The 20,134-nt window shown below is 44.3% G+C and overlaps 1 protein-coding gene across 1 annotated transcript in view; it reads left to right on the top strand.

Annotated features, from left to right (window-relative positions):
• The window catches only part of PLCB1 (phospholipase C beta 1), a 633,260-nt gene that overhangs the window by 153,260 nt on the left and 459,866 nt on the right, over positions 1–20,134 (top strand). Inside the window, exon 3 of the mRNA XM_065400502.1 lies at positions 16,628–16,696. Coding sequence (XP_065256574.1) covers positions 16,628–16,696 — 69 coding nt within the window. The remainder of the gene's footprint in view (positions 1–16,627; positions 16,697–20,134) is intronic.

The following is a 20,134-nucleotide window of genomic DNA, read 5'->3' as shown; positions in this document are numbered from 1 at the left end:
GGAACCAGACGATGGACTATTTCTCTTCCAATGTCCTGACCAAAGATGTGTGCCTAAGGGGCTCACCTCTGCCCCGGACAATGACACTGAACATAAAGCAGGTCAGGCTGAATTTGCAAGCTTCCACCCCTTCAAGCTTCACCTCCTCTCTGTGATGGACATTCCTTTTCTGCTACCTCAGCAGCAGGGCCGGCGCGTCCACTAGACGATCCTAGGCGGTCGCCTAGGGCGGCAGGATTTAGGGGGTGGCAATTCGGCGGCGGGGGTCCTTCTGCTCCACGTCTTCGGGGCGCTTCGGCGGCGGGTCCTTCACTCACTCCGGGACCCGCCGCCGAAGCGCCCCGAAGACGCGGAGCGGAAGGACCCCCGCCGCCGAATGCTCTGAGGAGGAGCGCTGCCGCCTAAGGCGGCAAAAACCCTGGCGCCGCTCCTGCTCAGTAGCTTGCAGTGCCTCAAAACCCTAAGCACGCAGCCAAGGAAGCAAGCAGCCTGTTGGCTGGCCAAAATACTCAGTGTTTTATAACAAGAAATGGGATTAGACATTCCTACAAATGGGGGAGAAAGGACAGTCTGTACGCAAGGATAATAAGGCATCAGAATGCTGTAATAATTTAGTAATGCTTTACCGTTGTATAGGGCTTTCAGCTCAAAGCACTTTACAAGTGCTAAGGACCAAATCTTAAACTGGGTGCAGAGCCTGAGAACAAGTGGGGGAATGGCTCCTACCCTACGTGGGTTGCGCAGAGGAGCAGTGTAGCCGCTCCATGGCTGCTAATGCAGCCTGTGGTTCCTTGCACCAACTCTATTCATGGAGGAATGGAGCAATACGCAGTGGGTCAATCCTTGTGGATCCACTGCATCTGCTCCTTCCTAGCTTGTCTCCCTCCCAAAAAAACCACCTGTGCATGAGGGTGAAAGAACCCTCTTTCTGTGGCAAGCAGGGGTTTGGACCCCCTGTGAGGGGTCACAGCATTCTGCCCTCTCCCCCCCTGCAGTGGGATCCTTGGATCATGGGGGTAGGGTTTGCCCCTAATTACGCCTCACCCCATGGAGTCTGTACGATATCTTCCGCTTTTACTGGTGGGCAAATGATGCACAGAAGAGCTAATTGGCTTACTCAGCTTTGCACAGGAAGTCAGTATAGAGCTAAGATTAGAGCCTTGAACTCTTGTCCTCCAGCCCCTTGCTGTAACCGAGAAGGGATGCCCATACATTGCAAATGTAATGCAACTCGACTGATATTTTTAAAAGCTATAGTTAGGCGCTGCTCTTTGAATTCCAGTCCTTTAATGAGCAACTTCAGAGGAAGTCCGAGTAGACTTTTTAATGCATGGTGGGCGCTGAAATCAGTGGAACGACTCCCCTGGAATCAGGCCCTAAATGAAACAATATATTTGACACTGTAGTGCCACTCTATGACCTGTCACTACAGGGTGTTGGAGCGTGATATAGACTTCTGCCATCCCTCACTAAATAGTGCCATGGGCTGAAAGCAAGTGGTGCAGAATTCTCCAGGGTGTAGGCACAAAAGAAATCCTGACATATTTCATAAAATGTATATAGGGCTTCTGTTTTTGGGGGGATTTATTAATTTCATTGGGCGGGGGGTTATTTTGGCATTTTCTGAGTTCTATATAAATGTCCCATAACCAGGTTTTTCAGGGCTTTCTCTTTATATATACTGTAATGAGTAATCTCTTTGTAATGTTCCCCATTGCACATTCATGTAGTGTTTCAAACAGCTCTATATTAAAGCACACTAGGGAACCTTTAGAACGTGTCAGCAGGATCTACATGGACCAATTAATGCGCAGCACATTGGTGTGCTTTAGAAATCACACCCCCATAGAGTGCATTACTGGTCCATATACATAAGCCATTAGGTACAAGAAAGCTGGGTAGAATTCAATATTTGGTGGGTTTTTTTTATAATTTTGACAGATAATATTGATTATTTTTAAGCATTTTTTTCTATTTTGATCAATATCCATTTTCACAGTTGTGGGAAATTATGGGAGGAGGGTCAGACAATAATTATTTAATAACCGTCGATGTTGAGATTCCAAGAGTTAAAGCTCTGTAATCATTACCACACAAGTTGTCAACATCGCATATGAAAATATACAAAGTAAATATCCTTAAATCAAACTCCAAGTTCTCAAGCGCAGTTTTCTTACTTTGCCTATTTGTACATTTTTATTCTTATTGAAGGAAATATTGTTTTGTTGATTTGTGAGTGTGCAGCAAAATCGACGTTTACTGAATAAAAAACAACCCTAATTCTTCCAAGCCTAGATTCAAGTTACAATCTCTGGTGCTTTTTCTGGCATTTATTGAATAAACACCAACATCATATTTTTTTTGTATTGAGAGTGTTTTATTGATGTTTATGAGTTAAAACTGAAAACCAGAAGCCGAAACACGTGTTTTTATATGGTCACATCTGCCAGTTATTGGGCCTCTGTGAGATGATTCAATGTTTGTTTGATTTCAGAATCTCTACAATAGTTAAAGGTTGCTATTTAAATTCTCCTAACTACAGCTAGTTTACATTGTTCGGTCCAAAAATAATTTTTGATATACAGGGCCTTTTTACTAAATGTTTTGAAAATGTCCAGTTTGTCAACAAAAAAAATGAAAACTCAAGATTAGTTTTTTAGTAACAAAAAAATAATGGAAAATGTCCATGAAAACTTTTGAAGACACCACGGTAAGTTGATCTAAGTACGTCGACATCAGCTACGTTATTCACATGGCTGAAGTTGCGTAACTTAGATCGACCCCCACCCCCAATGTAGATCAGGGGTCAGAAAGATTATGGTAGTTTTCATGAGTTGTAAAAAGGGGCATTATCTGATTGCAAAATACTTTCCTCTTTCTATGGGAAGTCGTTGTCTGTATACAGCTTGTTTAATGTGCTTCACCTTTTGGGCCAGATTGACTTGTACAAGGAGCCCACTCCCCGCTTACATCTTGTGCAGCGACTGGGCTCAGTTAGCTGGAGTGAAAACAAAGCAACTAAACAACGTTGCTTGCAGCATATCCTGCCCCCATTGGGGTGTAAATGGTCATCACTCGATTGAAGTCATCAGAGCTATGACAGTTTACACCAACTGAGGATCACTGACTGTCGTCGGACGCCTACGTCTGGTCCCTTTCAGTTGCGGTTGTCACAAGGTGACATTGGCCCTTTAAGATGGAAGAGGGGCTCCCAGTTGGGCTTAGGAGCGGGCACCTGAGACTGTATGAATCAGAGACTTGGAGAGTCAGAGGAGTCAGACGCAGGCAGGGTGGGTGAGAGCTCCCTGAGACTCAGAGAGAGAGACAGGAAGCAGCACGAAAATCCTGGCAGGAGTTGCTTGGGTGAGAGCATTAGAGAGAGCTGAGTCCAGGGGCAGAATAGGAGCTGAAGACAGACGTTGGAGAGGACTGGCCATATCAGGGAAACCCTGCTGACTTGCAGGAAGGTTTGTGCACAGGTGCCTGGGCAAAGGGGAGAAACCAGCTTGGGCCAGGGAGACTGAGCCCAGAAACAAGAGGGTTGTTGTGGGAGGCTGGCTGGCTCCTTCTGGGCAGGTGTAGGATGCCCTGGCAGGGAGGCCTGGAGGAGTGGAATGCTGCAGGAGGGCGAGTCCACTGGCCCAAGACCAGGGCTGCAGGAAGGCTGGTCGCTGTCATGGAGGGAGGTCTGAAGAGAGGGGCCTTGGATCCGGGCAAAAGGGACTGGGAACAAAGTGCTGCTGTTCACTCTTGGATGGGTGATTTGGAGGCGAATGGGGAAAATCGTATGTTTATATGGGAATTGGAGAATGGTTTTACTACCAGGATTTTGGGGAATTACAGCCCTAGTGTATGTGAATAAATTTGTATTGGACACTGAGAAACTGTTCTTTTCATGGGTGGACAGAAAGGGAAACCGAGGCTTGGCACACCTGTCATGCTATGACCTGACACTGGAGGGGGTTTGAGGCAGGACCGCCCTGCCGCAGTGGTTGATGTGGATTTATGCTCCACAGGTGGGGGATTGTTTCCCTAGATCCACACATGGAGGGGACTTTCTGTGCATGGAGAGGGATCCAGTGATTTCCATGCACTTGTTCCACTGTATTCATGCACGTGGTTATGGGGGGCAGGTCTAGGGTTGCACTGGGGGTGAATGTGCATCTTTCCGCTAGCACTGGACCCCAGGCTGTATTACCTGTTCTGCATCCCCCTGATATCGCTCTGTGGAGCAGAACCCTTCTCCGTGGGATGTGCAGGTGGAAGAAACACTGGGAGCTCCATTGCCAGGGAACAGTTGAGAGCCACAGGGGGCTGAGGGACCAATAGCGAGGCACATTGCCTCTGCAAGGATGGCCCTTGGCCTACTGAGGATCCCTGGGGGGCTCTGTCTGGGGCTGGCCTTGCTGGTGTTTTGGGGGGCGCTCAGGAATTTGGGGGAAACTCGGTGAGAATTCAGAACCTCGCAGCGTCGTTTTCTCTTTGGCCTCCCTCCTGCAGGTGGGAGCTGGTGCTTAGGTTTTAAATGGCACTGAAGTGGAGGAGGGCTGTAGAGGGCTCGTGTCAGCATTGTCAGCGATGGAAGCAGAGCTTGCAAATAAATACGCCATTGTCAGTCGACTGAAGCTGTGGAGGCAGCCGAGGATTTTCTGTCTTTCGCAGCACTTCAGAAACGCTGAAGCCCTGGGTGCCAGAATGGTGGGCGTTGATTTTTCAAGAGGTGTTTGGAGGCAGAAAATTCAGAATTTCTTCCTTGCCAGCTTAGAGGAGTTAGAATACAGGAATAGCAATGTTCACTAATGTGCCTTCATAGAAGCTGGTCCGTGTGTTTTTATATAAATGGTACCCACAGCAGTGCTGCCCTCAAGATCCACCCCCTCTTCCTCACCTCAATCTAAGCGATCCTTCCACTGTACCTGAGAATTGCATGCCTGCCTGCAGAGTTCAAGTAAAATCCTGCCTTTTTCTGAGCTGTGGTGGGAAGCAGAAGTCTGAACTCCCAGTGCAGGGCAGGAAGGCTTGGAGAGGGAATGTGCCCTCAGGAATACCTTATGCAACTCCATTACGGCCTCCCCCCTCATGGCAGCTGCATATGCAGAGAAGCCTCGCCATGTCCTTACGAAAGTAGATAACCCTTGTCTTGCCACGCACCAGCTGGGATGTTAGCCTGTGTCCCAGCATGTCACTTGCGTGCTAGGTTAGAATCTTGCCCTGCTGCATTACCGGAAATAGAGGAGGGTCTCTCCCCCTAGCTTCCCTGCGTAGTGCACCCATACAGCAGATGGCGGGGTTTGGCTTTTTTATGCACAACAGATTTTCAGGATGTTTTAGCAGCTCACTAGCTTTAACTCACTGTTTGAAGCGGTTGCTATATTTTCCTACGGTGCGGACTACAATAAACATACAGAGAGCAAAGTGTGCCATGAGCAGCAAGACAGTGGTCCTCGCTTTGCACTAGTGGACCTGCGTGATGGGCAGTTTTACCAGAGGGTCCTTCTGGCATTGTCAAGCAGAGACTTCAATCGTGACCAAAGTAAATTGCTAACTGGATTCTGCAGAAAATGAGGACAAACCCAGAACCGCACAGCTTTTTCATTGCCATAAATATATTTATTCTTGTGACATCTTTTGATTACCCTTCTGGAAACCAATTACACGTTCAGTGCCAATACACAAACAAGTTTTAGGTATTTATGACCTGACAAGGAGCATTTGTTTCCTTTCATTTGAATACCTAGCTATTGCCACATCAAATGTCTGCTAGCAGAAGGAGATCCCATAATTGACTTGAATCCCATACAAGGAGCTAGAAGGGAACTGTGCAGTCAGAAAAGGTAGGCCAGCCTTAGCATGAGAGCAATAATATGTGTGTGTTGTTGTTTTTAACAGCTCATTGTTTAAGGAGCTAAGAGGAAAAAATGTGGAGGATGAAAAGATCATAAAGAATTTGACACAGAAAATTGCCAGTTAGGATTCATAAAGAAAAACATAACTTATAAAGATCCTTTACTATTATCAGTAATACCTGTACTTTTTAAAAGCGGATTTAGTGATAAAATGGAGAATACAGACTAGATTCTGACCACAAAACCCATCTATGCGTACGCTATGGGTGAAATCCCTGCCCCCTGGAATCCCAGGTGAAGTTCTGACCCGAATGGGAGTTTTGCCCTTGACTGCAGTGGGGACAGGATTTCACCCTGAAATTCCATTATTGACCCAGGAGTTGATTGTATGATGCTTGACAACACACCATTTGGTATCCATCTTTTCATGCTTCCACAACCTGAAGAAGCTTGTCACTTCCACAGAGTTGGTCCAGTAAAAGATATTATCTTACCTACCTTGTCTCTTTTTATATCCTGGGACCAGCACAGCTACAACAACACTGCAGTGGAGTTAGGCAAATGCTGAGAGCTTTTAACTCCCCCCCAACCCCCCCATTCTCCCATAAAGCTTTCCTTTTGGGATGATGACATTAATTTTGCTGTGTGCTGTATTGCAAAGGGAGTAAAGGAAAGAGAAAAGGAAGGGAAGAGTACATGATGTAGCCCTGACTGAAAAAGAACCTTTTCTATTTCAGCCTTTCATGTTCATTGTTCATTTCAGGGAATTTAATACCTGGGACAGTTCGGATGTAACTGAAGTTGGAGCTTTCTACTGAAATCTGTAATCCTGAATGTGGCTGCCATATTCACTCTAGAGATGAGTGCGAGTCACAAAATCTGCATATATATTTAGTCCTGAATATACAGGGCCAGATTCTTAGCTGGTGTAAATCAGCATAGCTCTGTTTTCTTCAATACAGCTACACCAATTTATACAAGCTAAAAATCTGGTCCATAAACAATTATCTTGATAAGAATTTGCCTTATTAAGCCTCGCCAAACTCATTTTCACTTAATCTTTTACACTCAATGGACAACATTTTCCCACAACGGGTTGTTTAACCTAAAAAGAAATCACATATTCATTTGCTTGTCAAGTTGAGTGGAAATAGAGAGCAGTTACTCCAGATTCATCTCGTTGTTACTGACAAAAGAATCTAGTTCAGTATGTTCAGGCTGGGCCAGGGTATATTGATAAAACATTTGACACAGTAACTGTGCTATGCAGAATTTCCATTTAACAGAAAATTCTCTGATTTCAAAATTTGGTTTCATTCTGAATCAGAACAAAAGATCAAATTTAGAAATTTCCTGCAAAATAAAATTAAAAAAAAAAAAAATTGCTTCAGGTCATTTCATTTTAATTTTCACTCTTTCTATTTCATTTTTTAACGATTTAAAAGAAATGGAAACAGGTCGTTTTGATGCACAAAATCAAAACATCACAAAAAAGTCAAAATAGAACACTCTGACATCACAACCCTTTGTTTTGATTTTTTTTTTCCTGAACAAAATTTTGTCAGCCAACATATTGCTGTGGAAAGTTTCAGTGTCAAGGAATTGACATTTCTGATTCAAAATTTTTCATCTGGCTGTAATTATCAGGAAACAACATGATTTCATTATCATGTAATTTAATGCAGATTACGGTGGGGTTTACTCAACCAAATCCCCTGCTAACGCAAGTTGGCATAGCTCCACTTAAGACAAATCTGCCCAGAGTTGTGCTAGGCACTTCACAGCAGTAGTCTGATGTGTTGCAAGGAGGAAGGATGAAATGCAGTTTATAGCAGTAAGATTACATGGTTTCTCAACAGGCTAGCACTCCACATGGTGGAGTAGAATTGTGGCTTTTGGGGGGAGTGGGGTGGGGTTATTTATAAAATAAGTACATACCTATGCTGATTCATTCCATGCAGACATCAAAACAGACATCTACATTTACTATGTAATCTTGAGATAGGGGGCTAAAGTGTCATGCAGAATTTCACAAACTAAACTATGAGCCATTGATCTTATTGGGGAACTCTGGTTCACAAACGGATGGCACACTCCTTATTTCTATTTATGTATACTGTTTACATGTAAATCCCCACTATGAGAAACATAGTACTGGGTCTTAATATATAATTTATTAACATGCATCAGTATGTAACCAAACGTGTAACTGCCCATCAACATGAGTAAAGGTTTCACAATCTGACCCATAATCATTAAATGCTGTTACATGATCATAATGTGTATATACATGCATGTACAGTTCCTCAAATTGGTAAATAGGGTGTATATATAAAGAAATATCTGTACAGTGCCATCCACTTTTAAGCCAAACTCCCCAAAGAGATTGTCAAGGCTGATTCCCCACTCTTGCACTTCGAGTGCAGAAGGTAGGGGCCCACAAGGATTCTAAAAATTAATACTGGCCACTCCAGGCTGGTATTAAACTCCCAAGGTTACAGCTTTTCTCTGACCTTGGATGGGTAGATGCTGCCACCACCCAAGTGCAAAAACCCCTTTGAGAACCCAGGAAGGCGCACTTGGGAATTCCTTCCTGTGGGGTACCCTCAAGCCCTTTCACACACACCCCCCCCCCCGCCCCGGGGAAGAGCTGAGAAAGAAAACAGAGGAAATCAGCTAATTGCTACCAGCTAATTAAACAACATGTGCACAAACCTCTTAGGACACAAAACTCCAATCCTGTTCTTAAAAAAGGTAAATTTTATTAAAAACAAAAAGAAAGAAAATACATTTGGAACTTAGGCTTTTTGCTAGGTTTAAAAAAAAAACAATTACAAGGATTAAGCATCAAGATAGCTTCTTCAGGTCCAGTTTAAAGGTTACACGCAAAACAAAAGCACCTGGGGTTAGCACAGAGTAGTCCACAAGCCATAAAGAAATAAAAGAGATAAACCTAATTGCGTCTTCCTAGACATTTCCTGATCTACTTACATATCTGGGGTTTCAAATGAGTAGTTTCTAGTTATCATTTGATGATTTTCATTTCTGGCCCAAAGCTTTTTACAGCATAGTTCCAGCTCTGTCTCTGCTCTCCGGGAAAACAACACAGACAGACCAAGGGGAAGTTTTCCCCCCAATTCTAAAAAGTTCTAGCCTTCCCATTGGCCCTTTTGGTCAAGTGCCCACTCCCTTCATTTTACGTATGCAGGGAGACGTTTTAACCCTTTACAGGTAAAGCAAGTAGAGAACAGCCACCAAGAGGGATTTATAGCTAACTGGCTGGCTGGGTGTCCCTAAAAGGGAACTACCCCCCACCTTTCATTTATCACAGAGATCAATGAGGAATTTTGCCTTGTTAACTAGTGTTATGTTAATATGAAGTACCTAGCACAATGGGTGATGTGCTTTGCTCATTTTGGGAGGTGGAAATTAACTAATAAAAGTTAGAGTGAACCAGATCCTGGGCAGATATAAATTGGTGTTGCTCTACTGCAGGGATCGGCAACCTTTGGCCCGCGGCCCGCCAGGGAAAGCTGCTGGCAGGCCTGGATGGTTTGTTTACCTGCAGCATCTGCAGGTTTGGCCAATCGCAGCTCCCATTAGCCGCAGTTTGCCGTTCCTGGCCAATGGGGGCTGCGGGAAGCAGCGTGGGCCAAGGGATGTGCTGGCCGCCGCTTCCCACAGCCCCCGTTGGCCTGGAACGGTGAACCATGGGCACTGGGAGCTGTGATCGGCCGAACCTGCGGATGCTGCAGGTAAACAAACCGTCCCAGCCCGATAGAGGATTTCCCTGACGGGCTGTGTGCCAAAGGTGGCCAATCCCTGCTCTACTGAATTCAGATGAGACTGCTTGTGTGAGTAAATGCTCCCCAACACAGGAAGGGTTGCACAATGTGCTGTTTCTGTGAGAACGTGCTCACCCAGAAAAGTGAGGATGTACAATCTAGCCCTATATGGATGGGTCTCTGTCTCATTGGATAGTTGAAAACAAACGTAGCAGGATTAATATTCATTTCTTAGCGTTTTTGTGGTAGCTGAATTAAGAGACATTATTCTCTTGCAAGATTAATAGCTCACAGTAACAGTGGTTACAGGTCTCTACTCAGTACAAGGCTGGACTTATAGTGTTTTTGCTTCTCAGTTGCCATGGGCTTCCATGGCTCATCTAGCACACAGTATGGTTCCAATCCTGTGCCCATTGATTTCCGTAGCAGCAGGCTTTAGATTGTCAATTTTGCAGCACTTGAACTGCAGCATTTTTCTGCCAAGTAGTAAAGAATGGAAGCATATTTTGGCTTCACAAAATACCTGTCCAAAATATATACTAAAATATTAGGAAATTGCCCTCTCCCTCTTTAATGAGTCATTTGGAAGATGAAAGCAATTACTAAAGGTCACGAAGTTCCCAAGGGTTTGATATTCTTGAACCTAGGAACTTCTAAGAAATGTTACATTATGAATTCTGACTTATTCAGACCCTACTGAATGCAGGCTACGGTGACATTTATGTGGGTGTCCTTACCTCATTCCCTTGCCTTTAGATGGCAAATTACAATGGCATAAGGGCTTTTTTTCACAATTCAGGAGGCACATGTAAAATTGAATTGCATAAATGTACCGTAGCTGTATGCAGTGTTGTTGTAGCCATGTTGGGCCCAAGACATTAGAGAGACAAGGTAGGGGAGGTAATATCTTTACTGGACCAACTTCTGTTTCTTGTCTCTCTCACCAACAGAAGTTGGTCCAATAAAAGATATTGCCTTACCCACCTTGTCTTTATAAATGTACCGTTCAGTTCTAATATCTGTTAATAAACAAGGACTATGGGTCGCGTAGCTGCTTCCTACAAAACCTGCCTCAAAAGTCTGTGCGCTAGCCAAAAAAACCTCCTATGTGCTAGGTTGCCAGACCCAAAATATGGTAATGTGCATAAGGTCTCAGCAAGGATTCACAGATCCCACTCTTTAAAAGTAGGGATCTAATTACATCCCCTCTTCAGATGGCCTAGGTTTTGTAAACCTCTCAAAGTGTGCCTAGAACTTCACTGCCCTGTTCTTACAATCCCTTTCTTAGAGGGAGCCCCGACTCTAGGATACAAATGCTGGTAATGTTGACTTCATTGTTTTGTGAGGTGTTGGTTTGGTTGGCTCTTTGTTGTTCGTGCTTATTCTTGATGTGTATTATTTGAATTGAAAGGCTCTTGTTATATGTTTGTGTTAGGGGCGGTCTAGCCATTTATTCTCTTTTTAAAATAAAATACTTGGCCAATCCTACAATAACAAGCTTCTGACAATTGCCTGGTGTGTAGTTTTCCATCTTCTCTTGTAATCCCTTTTTCTTCTACTTCTTTCATTCTCTCTCATGTTCTCGCTGTTACAACCGTTTATTTCTAGCAGTTGTCAATCCTTTCAGTTTTCTAAATCCTTCTTCTTTGATTGCGTAAGCGGAATGTCTTTCCTCACGTCTATACGTTGCTTAGAGCCACATTGGCACAATGTTGCCATCCCTCAGGATTTTATCTTGTGATATTTGGTGTTTTTTGGAAAGCCCCAGTGTTGGGAGACCTGTGATTACACAAGCACCTTGGCTTTCATTTAAAAAAAAATGTTTCTAGCCCTCATAACTGCAGGGAAAAACAGAAAACCACGAACCCTAAAGGCTCAAAAACCAGAATACAAATAGAGCACCCAAAATGTTTCCATCTTCTGAAAGTCTTTTGATTTTTAAGCCCTTCTCATTACTTTTGAGCTCTTGGGGTTGGTAGTAATGCGATGTGGATACCCGAACTCATGTTGAATATTGCCTGACCCCACAAGCAGTCTCACTGAAGTTAGTGGGACTTCTTGTGGGGTGAAGGTATTACTCAGTGAGACAAAGGGGATCACCATGTGATCCTTAACATTTAGGACCATGGTGTCCATGGATCTATGCTGATTGACACTAGTTGAGGATAAAACCCTTAATTTCGAATAGTCATAATCTGCACGCTTCATTGTGTGTAGTATTTTTTTTTTTTACCCTGTTCAGTTCTGTTGATAGAGCAGAACTTCAAAGAAGGAGAAAGACTATCTTAGTTTCCATTTCACTCTCTAATCCCTGGTTCTCTTTTCAGTTTCTCGCTTACTGTATCTCCCTTTTGTTAAATGTCCTCTCTTCTCCATCTTTCTTTAATTACATCTACAGTCTAGAGCTCCTCTTCCCATTCTAAATCTTATTCCCATTATCAGTCTGATAAACATTAATGTGACTCTTCCATATTTCATTAGTTTTGTTCTTGCCCATATTTGAGTGTCTCTCAGACATTAAGTCAACAGAGAGACTCCACATTGTGTCCTTATTTTGCTGTATTCAAAGTCAAGCTCGCTACCAGCCCTGAACATGCAGCTATTTAATAGAGCGCTGCAATTACCTTCGTTTGTTTCAGATTTGTTTCTTCCTGTCTCCTCCGTTGAGTCTGCCTTTAGTTTTGATACATCCCAAATGGGACTTCCATAGAACAGGCGTTAGAGTGGTTCCTAAGAACAGCTTGAAAAAATAAATAACTTGTATTTTTATCTTTCTTACATCAGAACCAGGGGGAAAAAGAACTTCTTTAATTAACAAAGACTAGTCTGGCTGTCTGCACTAAAAACATTATGCTGCATTTTGAGATGCATTTACAGTGGTATGCAAATATGGCATGAAATAAATTACAGAAGAAATAAAAATGTATGTGAGGCGTTCTTGCACTGATCTGACATCTCTGGGGTCTGGAAGAAAATTCTGCTCAAGGATGGACAAAATGTGAAGAGAATGTAGAAATGTTACAGTAAGACCTAGAATCAGATCCTCAACTGGTGTAAATCAGCATTGTTTTGTTGAAGTCAGTGAAGCTGTGCTGACTTACACCAGTTGAAGATCTGGCCCCATCCCAGCCTGGGGACCAGTCATGCTGGGTTCTGGAGAACGAAACACAATGCACACTGCAGTCTTTGTGCACTGTGGATGATGCTCATGCTTTGGTATCGGGCCCATTGCTAGATCCTACATGACAAGAAGGTGTCATGCAAGTGAGCTTCTGCAGCACCTTTGCACCAGGAGCGGGTGAGTCCCACAGCCAATTCAAAACCCACCTGGATGATTTAGAAGAGGAGCTGCTCCACCTAGACCTAAGTAGATCCAGTAACTAGGAACCTTCACGTGAGGGGCACCAAGGAGCAGCATCCACTCTTCAGGCTTGTCAGCTGGGGTATTAGCCATGACAGCATCGTGCGCTGACGCAGAGGGGCTGTGCTTCACTGCTGTGGCCTGCCCTGGTGTTTGGGGGATGGTTCTGTTATCTTCAATCCCCATTTCATTTCCATGTCCTAAGTCTCTTCATGCTTGGTGGGGGTTGGAATTGAACACATAAGCCCCTGTGATGCCCAAAGGCCTTTCTGCTCCCAGCAGAGGTGTATGCGTAGATCTGATCCAATCAATATTCACCTCAATTGTGATGGTGTGTCAGATGGAGCAAGGGACAGGAGGGCGCGGGAGCAGTGTGGGTCTGTCTGGGAGTGGATCTTCAGTCTGGAACTGAAGTGGTGCACAGTGGCTGTTTTGTTAAGAATCAGATACTCCTGAACACTGATTCGGAGGATGGTACAGGCAGCCAGCTGTGAAAAGGATAGGAACTGTCAGGTGAATATTTTTTCCACTGTACACAAGTGTATTTCTCTCACTCTCTTTTGACTGGCTCAAGATCTGGCCTACAAAAAATGAAAAAGAAACCAATTGACAGCTACTATAGTATAGGTCACAGAGAAAAACTGTATTTTCTCTTGGGAATTTGGTTTTGCTTTTCACGGTATAGTGGCTTTATACTGTACATAGATTTCAGATTCTCTGAGCATCAACACAGTAATTATTTAAGATAAAAATTCTATTAAACTAGTGTTGCTCTGTGGATAGTGTGGTCTAATTCTTGCTTTAGCATTGTTTATACCTGTAAATGAACAGATTTATGCTAATATGGACTGTTAGTCCTCATCAAGGTGTAAATGAGGCAGACAATAGTAAGAGGGACTTTAATATCTTTAAGCAATGTCCAGTCAAATCAGAGTTATTTGCCTGAATCTCACAGGATAGTTTGTGTTGCTACTTGGGAAATATGTGCTGCGTGCTTGCAAAGAGCATACAAGTGGAGATAAATGTCTCGTCAAGCACTGTTGTTCTTTCCACAGCAGCTATGTCCATATGTGATGGCCTTCGCTTGTGGGGAGCATTGCCTAGTGGTCAGGCTTAGGGCCTTCAAATTGCAGAGGGGAGGTTGGTAGGGGAGCTCGGGCCCTCCCATTCCACCAGACTCCAGCCCAGAGCCCTGTGAGGACTATCAAAGTTCTGGTAGCCGGGGTTTCCCTCCCTAGGCCACTTTCTACCATCCCACGGTTGCCCAAAGCTTGCTGTCTATGATTAGATGTGCAGGTGGTCAGCTCACCGCTTGGCACCTCCTTGTGGCCACGCATGGCGTGGTAGCTCCCTCTGTCTCGGGGCAGCAGCTGTCTCTTCCGGTGGCTTGGCCCTCAGCCAGGTCAGTTCCAACTAGGGTGACCAGACAGGAAGTGTGAAAAATCGGGACAGGGGGTGGAGGGTAATAGGAGCCTATATAAGAAAAAGACCCAAAAATCGGGATGGTCCCTATAATATCGGGACATCTGGTCACCCTAGTTCCAACTCTCTCCCCTGCTGGGGTAGTCCGTAAAGAAAGCAAGAGGAATAAATAAACTGAGTCCATGTGTGGGAGGGAATGCCTCCCTCTGAGGGCGTCCCTGAAGCAGGTCCTCCCTTCCCTCAGGGAGGGACCTTTGGTCGGGAGAGATTCTGCCTTCCCTCAGCTCTTCTCTCAGGAGCTGACAGGTGCACATCTGCTCTCTTTCCTGCTCTGCCCCCAAGGGAGCTGTTCTGCATCCTTTAACTTCTCCTCCAATCTGTGCATGCCTTGCAGGTGTGGCAGGGCAGGGCTGGCTCAGCCCAGAGCAGCCCCTTAACCTCTTGTTGCCCAGTGTGGGGTTTGTATACATTAAGGTATTACATCCCCCAAACCCCACGATGTGCAGTTACACCTACCCAGGAGCAGGTAGGGAAGAGGATATTGATTCTGAGTCACAATCTGCTGCCTGGTTTCCCCCTGCTCCAAGAGGGTGGGAGTCCTTTGTGCCAACCCTAGACCATCATCACTCCGCTCCCTGTTTTTCATTAGTTGTCCCCCATATTCATTTGGTTCCTGGATCCAGTAGTCCCTCCCGCTAGGCTTGGGGAGGGCCTTTAGAAGTGGGGGGGCTTGCACCGACCCACCTCCCGGGTTTTCCGATAAGGCCAACCCTAGACTTGGTGGTGATGGGTACACTTCCCAGCACAATGGTGTAGCAGCAATGCCCTGCTCATTGGGGGGCGGGGGAGATAGCCAAGGTTCCATTCATTCTCCACACCTTGATCATATGGAGATATACCGATCTCATAGAGGTGGAAGGGACCCCCAAAGGTCATCGAGTCCAGCCCCCTGCCTTCACTAGCAGGACCAAGTACTGATTTTCCCCCAGATCCCTAAGTGGCCCCCCCAAGGATTGAACTCACAACCCTGGGTTTAGCAGGCCAATGTTCAAACCACTGAGCTATCCTTCTCTACCCACCCATACAGGATGGGGGAGTACTGGCCCTGCGGAGGGTGCATCTCATGCTGCATTGCTACCCATGGTATGGGTAGTCAGTGCAGGGTAATGGGGGGGATACCTTACACCTCTGCATGGGTGTGCAGGACTGGACACAATGAGGCCCTAGGAGAGTTGAAGTTTGGCTAGTATTAAGGTGGATAGAGCACCGGACTGGGACTCAGGAGACCTAAGTTCTATTTCTGGCTCAACCACTGGCCTGCTTGATGAGCTGGGACAAATCATGTCACTCCTGTGTGCCTCAGTTTTTCCATCTGTAAAATGGGGATAATGATACCGAACTCCTCTTTGTAGAGTGCCTTGAGATCTGATAAAAAGCTAGGTGGTATTATTAAATCTATGTTTAAAAAGTAAGATTAAACCTTTGGAAAATACAACACAATATTCTCTGTAATTGTTTCCCTATGTAGGAGAGGTCATGTAGCACGTCGTTTTTGTTCTCTTAAGTGCAATATGTAGAAGTCATCTGAAGTGTGAGATGGTGGTCGAAAGTACATTATTTTTATTGGGTAGTAAGGAAAATAGTCGCCATAAAATTGATGGTGCAAGTTATCACTGAGTGCACAGCATCCTTCTTATTCACACACACTTTTCAAAATGTCCCATCCACAATCATGTAGATTTTTCCACTGTGAAGTTAGGATGTTCTGTTTGGTGAAGTTCTCTTTTGCAGACAGTAGCCAGGAGCTAATTATTGCGAGACAGGGGATACATAAAAAACAATACACAGAGGTTTTGTTGAAAAATGTGAACCACAGTAGAGTGCTTGGCAACACAAGAAATAAACTAAATAATTTTGGTTTGAAATGAGTCCCTGGAAAATCAATATATCAAACTGGTGGTGGAGATGGGGTGGGGGGGAAAAAGGCCAAAGCAGATTTGCAAGGAAACAATGGGACTATATGACAATGGTTCCAATACTGCAACGAGGAATTGTTACTCCTGACCGGTATGCGATGTGCAGGACAGAACCTGCACAGAGCTCACTGAAGGCTGAGGTCTAACAGTAGCATTACTAGGGAACAAAAGCTCAGTTAGCGAAGTGTGCATTTTCAATGAATGGGTAACAATGTGTATTTCAACTTTTCCTTATAGGAGACAGAGCTGCTCGATCTCAGTTTCGTCAGAGATGCCAGATGTGGGAAACATGCCCGAGCTCCCAAGGTAGGAACTGCTGTTGTGTACATACCAGGTGTTGCATTGATAACTTAAATAAGACGGCTTGGAAACTATATGCAGCAGTTAGAAAAGTTGCCCAACACAATAAATATCATTTTGCTTTTTTCTTCATTTACACAGTCTGTGAGAAGATGCGTTGAGATGGTTGGGCCATTGAGTGTTGAGCCTGTGTGTACAATTCCGATGAATGTTTTATTTGCAGTGAATAAACAAAAAATTGGAAACTCATGCATTATTTCTAAAGATCCAGTCAAAACGATGGAAGCTCTTAACTTCCCTATTGATTGAGTGTTTAGTTTAAGTTCTCCCTTGCATTTGGTACTGGATGTTTGCCTGCCTATTGAAGCCAATTAGTCTTTTTCATGTGACTTCAGTGGTCATTGAATCAGTCCCTATGGATCCAGTTTGGTGGTTTTTTTGTACCTTCCTGTTGAATGTTGCTGGCAGAAATATGTTTTCTGTAGTGTTGGTTTTGGACAGATAATTCACATCTGAGTGGAAAATCCCTAGTGCACAGTTCGGGTAACTGGACTGTACCCTAGGGAAATCCACAGAGGTTGTAGAAGGAAAGAAAATCTCTCCAGGACTCTGGAAATGAATTGCTGCTGCTTCACAGCTGCTGCCGAAGCTTCAGGGTTTCAGCAGCCTCTGGAGTTGTAATTCCTACCCTGGCCTCAGGGGAGGAAGTGGATGATTGATTTGCAGTTGATCCTCTCCTTCCACAGTCCTTCTGTGCTCCACCGAGCTGAGTTGTAGGATCCTTTCCCATGAACTGCTCAGATTTTGTCAGAATACGTTTTAGCAGCATGAGTGGCAGGTTCTGGGTATTTGAACCTATCTGATGGTTATCTTCAAATGTATTTAAATCTGGTTTTCAAAGCTTTCCATATGGTGCCAGCAGCATTTCAAATGCTGAATTGTAATTGAAATGCTACAGAAGTACTTTATGACATCCACATTAATATCAAATTAGTTCACCATGATTAATGGTTTTATGATGAATAGTAATAAAAAATTAATGAGGGCTGGAACATTATTTTTAAACTGTTACCCACCTTTCTATAAGGCATTGAAGTTCTTCTAGCAAAAATGTTTTTAGCTAAGATTTATGTGCAGCCATTGATTTGGGGGCTTTTGTTTATTAGGTTACATAAGGGCTGTTTTTGTTATCGTGTATTGCCAGCTCAAGTGCAGTGGCATTAATTGAAGGGTACCAGAAAACCAGGACTTCCCTCCTGGTGTAATGCCTCGCACCTGTGTGAATCAGCCTGCCTTTCATCGCTGGTTGCGTGGGATCGCTGATTGCGTGGCACAATAGATGCAGCACCTGCATTGTCAGTTTGACAGGCCCATGTTTACCTGCTGGAGCGAAATGCTCATTTTGGGATCAGTTGTGCCCATTATGCACCGGTCCATGTTTTGGGCACTATGGGCAAAGAGGTGTAAATCACGGGCAAGTGTATGTTTCAGGAGACTCTGTGTGACAGATCCACGTAGCAGCTCATTCTTTGAGATCTTGACATCACTGGTTCAACCCCAGGAGTGTTGGCCCAGATGGCGGCCGTCCGAGAGATGTACTGACTCCCAAATCTACCAGATGTGCAGAAGCACTTCTCCACCGCTACCCTCCTTAACAAGTCGCGGTGTGCCCTGCCCATGGACCCTCTACTTCCCTACCATTAAGTACTAGTGGGAATAATCCTTGCATTCAGGTGAGGGCAAGGACTGTAATTGTGGCCAGCCCCTGCATGGAACCTATTCAGAGGAGAAAGTTCCTTGCACTTAGCGCCCATGTAAAGGCATAGCACCCATAATCTGCCCATCCTACATCATTCCTGAATGTATGATATATAAGTATTATGGTCCAGATTCTCAGCTTCTGTAGATTCATTGAAGTTGACTTAGACCAGCTGAGGATCTGGCTGTATATGTAGTGCTTTAGGCACTGTCCATACCAGGGACATGTGGTAAGCCTGTATGATCTGTGTCCTGGCTGTCTTAGAGACCATGTGATATTTAAGTCATGGCACAAGGTCCGACGGTTTGTATCGGTAAGAGGATGTGGATGGAAGATTCATTAAATGGGTAGAAATAATGTTTCTTTCTTTAATTCCTCTAATTTCTGATGATTTGGGGTATTGCATTTGGTGACTGTTTCCTGCCAGTTTGAGTAAGCTCATTTAATTTTGTGTGTTCATAATTACAAATGCTTGTAGATTGGGCCTCTGTCTTACAAGGGCCTGATCCAAAACCCATTTAAGTCCGTAGGAGTCTTTACACCACCTTCAGTGATCTTTAGATCAGGCACAAAGGTGGACAGAAATAAAGTGATCATCTGTATCCAGCACCAGCTTTTCGAAGGTCCTATTGATCTATTTACTTTTGTGTTTAAATAATAATACCAAAGATGCCTATACAAGGCACTAGGTACCCTAACACATCATTAGTATTGCAACAAAGTCCCTGCAGCATTCAAATCATTATTTGAAAAGAAGCACAGCCACCCACATAAAAAAACCCAACCTCCTTTGCACCCGTTCATTATTCCGGGATGCTCTTCCCATCTGAATCTCTATCAAACAAAAAGGGGGTGTTTCTTGGGTCACCTTTAATTACTGTGTCCTTGTATTGTATAAAGTTCATCTTTGGTAGTAAGTGCTGGCATCTTTAAGTACAGGAAGCAAAACTGCTCATTTCTAGGCCTATTTCAAACTGGTCTGTGTGTATTGTTTTCAACAATTGTCTTCCACCGGTCAAAAGAGCCATATTTTGTGAATTGTTTTGTATGTGTTTTGTAATCTCCAATGTGCCTTCTTAATTGATATAAAAAGGAATATTCTTTTCCTTTGGTCATTTTTAGCCATAGGGGGAAATATTCAACTCCTTTTCTCTTCTTTTATAGTGGGTAAGTAACATTGCTAGTCTTTCTGCCAACCTATCTCACTCTGTCTCAGACGATCATCCTATGTTTTGCTCTGATAACAATCATTAAAGCTAAGCCATGGATTTATGTGCTGTGGAAGGCTGGTAGGGTGGGAGCAGCCTGTGCTCTGGAGAAAGGAAATATTACGAAGGTGGACGTTTTAATACCTGCCAGGACCATAATGTATGGTGCCTGTTACGCCTCTTGGGGAGGTGTAATCTGTAAACCCTTTTATACTCCCCTGTAGTTGTGATAAAAAGGACATTTTCCTGGACATGGTCCCCCAAGACATGTTCTTTCCATTCAGGTACCAATATGAACCTCATCACCATGGCATTTAAGCCTCCTCACAGTCTTTAATGTATTTTTCCTCCCATCATCCTTTGAGGCAGGGAAGTTCTACTCCCCTTTTAAAGGTGTAGGCACAGGGCAGGTTAAATGCCTTTCTCAGCATCACCCAGGAAGTCAGCTGCAGAGCCAGGGATTGATGCTAGGTTCCC

This window comes from Emys orbicularis, chromosome 3 (genome assembly GCF_028017835.1).
Source record: "Emys orbicularis isolate rEmyOrb1 chromosome 3, rEmyOrb1.hap1, whole genome shotgun sequence".
Lineage (NCBI taxonomy): Eukaryota > Metazoa > Chordata > Testudines > Emydidae > Emys > Emys orbicularis.
The sequence above is the reverse complement of the archived record's forward strand: the minus strand, read 5'-3'. Positions and strand labels throughout refer to the sequence as shown.